Raw genomic sequence first — 4927 nt, 5'->3', positions numbered from 1 at the left:
GCCAAGACAAGTTACTTTGTACAGATCAAAGCTCAGTTTTATGTTATAAGTAACATGAGTGCACATGAGCCGTGTCATTGTAACTTATTGTACTGTTAGCCAGGCACAAGTGAAAGGTCAATATAATAAAAATAATAAATATATATATATATATAAATGTATAATCTTATGAGATTTAAGCTATTTTGTCTAAACATTTATGTTTTCATGTTATAATTTGTGTTCATTCTAGAATAAAAGAGGCATAATTTATGTTTATTTTTTCTATTTATCTATTCTATTTATTTTTTTCTATTCTAATTTTTTTTATGGCGGTTGCGAGATGGTTCAAATCTACCAAACCCATACAGAGATTAATTACTAAAAATAACAGATAAAATATAAAGTTTTTCCTTAAGAAATGTTTGATAACTATCCGGACACTATAAAGATTTCGCATGTGAAATTCCCAAATTTTCTGAGGCATAAAAGTATTTTTAATCTTAAAATGAAAATTACTTTGCATGTTGGATAAGCAGTATGCGAAAAGAAAAAAAAGGCATGAGAAAAACATTGCTTTACAAACCTTTAGGACTTATTTAAAAAATTTGATATTTAGCATAAAAAAGTATTGTAATTTTTACTGATAATCTGCCAAATTTCATTAATATATGCTTGCTAATTTAAAGGTTATAGCATGAAAACTATAACAAGCACAAAATGGTTATGAGGTCGGTCCCAGGGACTGAGCCCATGTTGAAAAGTTAATAAATTGAAAAAAAATCTTAAAGCCAGCCCATATTATTCATATACTTATCAAGTTTTCTCTTAAACTCATTAAAATTTAATGCTTCCACAACATTCCAAATGCCAACCACCCAGTTAGAAAAATAAACTATCTTAGCTGAAGATGACTCCTACCCTGACAAAGGTTATATTTGGGTACTCTAGTCCTACCATTCTCATCATTAAATATGAAAAAAAGATGATGCATCAACACTATCAATTCCTTTTACAATCTTAAACACCTCAATTAGGTCACCCTTAACTTTTTTTTTAAGAGAAAACAATTTGAAAGATTTCAACTTCTTGTATGACAGCCCCTCCATCCCAGGCACCATTCTCTACACCCTTTCCAACAATTCAATGTTTTTCCTGAAGTAAGGAGCCCATGGCTAAACACAACATTCCAAATGTGGCCTAACCAGTGACCAATACAATAAAATTATAACCACTTTAGACTTGTATTCAATATTTCTGTAAATCAACTATTACACCAAGATTCCTTTCTTTCATCACACTGTTTAAGGTTATTCCCATCCAAATTATACTTATAATTCAAATTATAAACCACATGCATTCTTTATAATTAAAACCCATTTGCCATTTATTTGCCCAACTCACTAAATCATCTAAATCCTTTTGTAAATCAGTAGCACCCTCTTCACAGCTAGCAACACCCAAGACCTTAGTATCATCTGCAAATTTAAGTAATTTAATGACCATTACTTCATCTATATCATTGATGTAAATCAAAAAGATCAAAGGTCCTAAAACTGAGCACTGAAGTACTCCATTTGTGACATTAATCCAATTTGACTGAACTTCATTTGTAGCAACTCTCCATTTTCTTCCATCCAGCCGCTCTTCTATCCAATTTGCTAACTTATCCCCCCCCCCACAACTATAGCAATAACTTGTTTTTACAAGCCTTTTTTGTGGCACCTTGTCAAATTCTTTCTGAAAATCCAGATACAACAAACCTAATATTAACCCAATCTACATAAGCAGTAACTTTTTCAAAGAATGTCAAAAGATTTGTAAGGCAAGATTTTCCCTTAGTGAAATCATGTTGACTATCTAATAAAATTATAAACTTTGTTAAATGACTCTGCAAATCATGTTTTATCAGATTTTTCAAAATTTGTCCCACAACTGATATAAGACTAATGGGTCTAAAATTACTGGGACAATTTTTATCACCTCCCTTGATAAGATGAATTACATTAGCTGACTTCAAATCCTCTGGTGCCTGCACATTATTCAAGGACTGACAAAAAATAGCAGCAAGTGGCACATATATCAAATTTTTCACCTCCTTCTAAACCATTGGGAAAATATTATCTGGCCCAGGAGCCTTATCATTGTTTTAAACTTCTCAATTTTTTCTTAACCAGCTCAGAATTAATGCAGTCATCTTGTTTCCATCTATTAACTGTTCAAGATGTGGAATACTGCATAAATCTTCATTAGTAAAAAGCAAAATTAAATAACCCAGTCATCTAATAATTATCAGATATGAGCCTTCCTTTATAATCCCTCAAGGGTCCTACCCTTATCCTAACAATTTGTTTACCTTAATGTATTTAAAGAAATCCTTAGTGTTAATTTTTACATTTTCAGCCAATCTTTTCTCATACATCCTTTTTGATGTTTTAATTTCTTGTTTCCCAGCTTTCTTCATCTTCTAAATCTCATGTCATACCAGTCAATTTAAATTTCTGAAATTTATCATGCTTTTCTTTAATTTTATCTCTTATACTCTTTGTGAGTCAACCTGGTTTTTTACTTGCAGCTACTCTTTTCTTTCTATAAGGAATATGTTTGCTGGTTACTAAAATTCCTTTAAACGCTAATAGCAGTGCTCTTAGTCTTACTTAAAGTTAAAGTGTGTAAAACTGTAAATATCTGAACTAATCCTGAATAAAAAAATTAGAAACAATGTAACTTTTTTGGATCCCATGTTCAAATTTCAATTTGCAGCTAAGTCTTGATAATTGGAAAAATAAACAAACGTAAAACTGAAACATATGATAATATAATTTAACACTGTAAGTTTAACACTAGTAACAGTAACACTAACAGTATAAATTATATTATCAATATCATAGCTTGTTATAAATATAATAAAATTAAACGGTGTCAGTAGCACAGGGCCGAAGGTCTCAAACTTTAATTTAAAATAATTTAATCAATAAAACATCTCACTAGGTTCTGGTAGGTCGCCAAATAAATCCATGATGAGAAATATGCAAAATTTAAACTGAACATAAAATGCAAGTTACACCACATCAACAATCCAGGTAGTACTAGTTCTATTACTCGTAGCGCCTAACTCAAAGAAGTAGCCGAGGCTTAACAATTACAGTTGTATTATGCACGACAACGCTTAATAATAAGAAAACCCGAAATGTAAAGTGCAAATATAATAATTTAAATTTTCTTACTAACAAGTCTAAAAACAGAAAGACAGTATCAACGATTTTACACAGTTTTTTCTTTATTTTTATCATGACTTTTAAAATGAAGCATTAAAATTTTTATTTTCCGTGTCACATCTAATTTGCAAAACAATAGATTACTTCAAAATGAGGTTCGATTCGCACTGTTAGAAATGTTGCATTGTACACAAACGATAAGCGTCACTATAAATAATTTACTTTTCATTTTCCACATATACATATAGCCAACAAAGCTCAGAGGAAATGAATGAAAATTACTGCCTAAAATAAATGTTTGAAGTTAACCCCTGTAACAGTACAACCTATCACACAGACCACTGAACTTAGCACCATAATACGGATATTGAAATCACAAAGGAGAAAATGTTATGTACTATTCAAAATATAATTTTTTATTCTTTCAAAACTACGACAAAAACATGAATTTATTATAAGAAGGAAACAAACCGAAGCCCCAATGTCGTTTACCACTAGAGGGTGTACAATCTAGAAGTTCCAGTATGTACTGTTAAATACATGTTCTGAAACATTATTTGTACTTTCAAAACTCCCTCAGATTAACATAGGTCACAGAAAAACATCAGGAATGTAATATAAAAATCATAAAAACTTGGGATATCCAGGATAGTTTTGTATAGCTTTGAATACATAGACTTAATATACTCTACGCTGAGACAGACAGGCGGACACGTATATCCCTATATTAGTGGCGCTGGTTCTAAAGCTCCGCCTTCTTTTTGGCAGCAGATGTGAGGCAGCAGGAGCTTTCTTAATGAGTAAACTTCAACCAAAACTTAATAGTTAATTAATAAGTTCTTGCATCTTAACAACCATTCTTTATTTTATAATTAAAAGTAGATTTTATGATTTCTTTGTTGATAATATTTTGTCACTTATGAAAACGCCCCAGAAACAACGTTTACCACTAACATAAACAAATAGGTGAGCTCAAATCCTTACGTGTTGCTTTTACGATGCAGAACACCGAAGAGCAATAAAAAAAAAATCCAATGCCGAGAATAATATGCAACATTTGCCTACGTCTATTCATCAGTGGTGGTGTTTCAAATTGGCCCGGCATGGCCAAGTGGTTAGGGCACTCGAATCCCCGTTACACCAAACATGCTTACCCTTTCAGCCGCGAGGGCGTTATAATGTGACGGTCAATCCCGTCAAGAGTTGGCGGTGGGTGGTGATGACTAGCTGCCTTCCCTATAGTCTTTCATTGTTAAATTAGGGATGGCTAGCGCAGATAGACCTCGTGTAGCTTTGCGCGAAATTAAAAAAAAACAAAAAAACAAAGAAAAACGTTTCAACTTTTCCATGGGGGACAGAAGGGTTAAACACCCTCAAAATATTACTAAAGGCACCATCCTCTCTATATGTTTTTTTTTTTCTCAATTCTGGTTGAACCCGAATACGCATAAAACTGCGTATGATTAAACACATACCCATTTTTCTGCGAGTTAAATGCACCATTAAGAAGCTGGAATAGATTATGGTAAATTTATATGCCTGTTAAGAAAATGTGGATTCTTATTTTGATTTACAATTATTAGAGCAATAGATTGTTTATTTGTAATTAAGCACAAAGCTACACAATGGGCTATCTGTGCTCTGCCCACCACGGGTATCGAAACCCGGGTTCTAGCGTTGTAAGTCCGCAGACATACCGCTGTGACACCTAGGGGTCAGAGCAATAGAGC

The 4927-nt window shown here is 32.5% G+C and overlaps 1 protein-coding gene across 2 annotated transcripts in view; it reads right to left on the bottom strand.

The window, feature by feature from the left end:
• LOC106460888 (integrin-linked kinase-associated serine/threonine phosphatase 2C-like) overlaps positions 1–3107 on the bottom strand; it is a 59818-nt gene extending 56711 nt beyond the window's left edge. For both annotated transcript variants that reach the window (XM_022387691.1, XM_022387692.1), the window contains exon 1: positions 2968–3107. In XM_022387691.1, the coding sequence (XP_022243399.1) occupies positions 2968–2998 (31 nt within the window). In that variant the 5' untranslated portion in view covers positions 2999–3107. The remainder of the gene's footprint in view (positions 1–2967) is intronic.
• Between the last annotated feature and the right edge of the window lie 1820 nt (positions 3108–4927).

The sequence above is a fragment of the Limulus polyphemus genome, unplaced genomic scaffold (genome assembly GCF_000517525.1).
Source record: "Limulus polyphemus unplaced genomic scaffold, Limulus_polyphemus-2.1.2 Scaffold856, whole genome shotgun sequence".
Taxonomy (NCBI): Eukaryota; Metazoa; Arthropoda; class Merostomata; order Xiphosura; family Limulidae; genus Limulus; species Limulus polyphemus.
The sequence above is the reverse complement of the archived record's forward strand: the minus strand, read 5'-3'. Positions and strand labels throughout refer to the sequence as shown.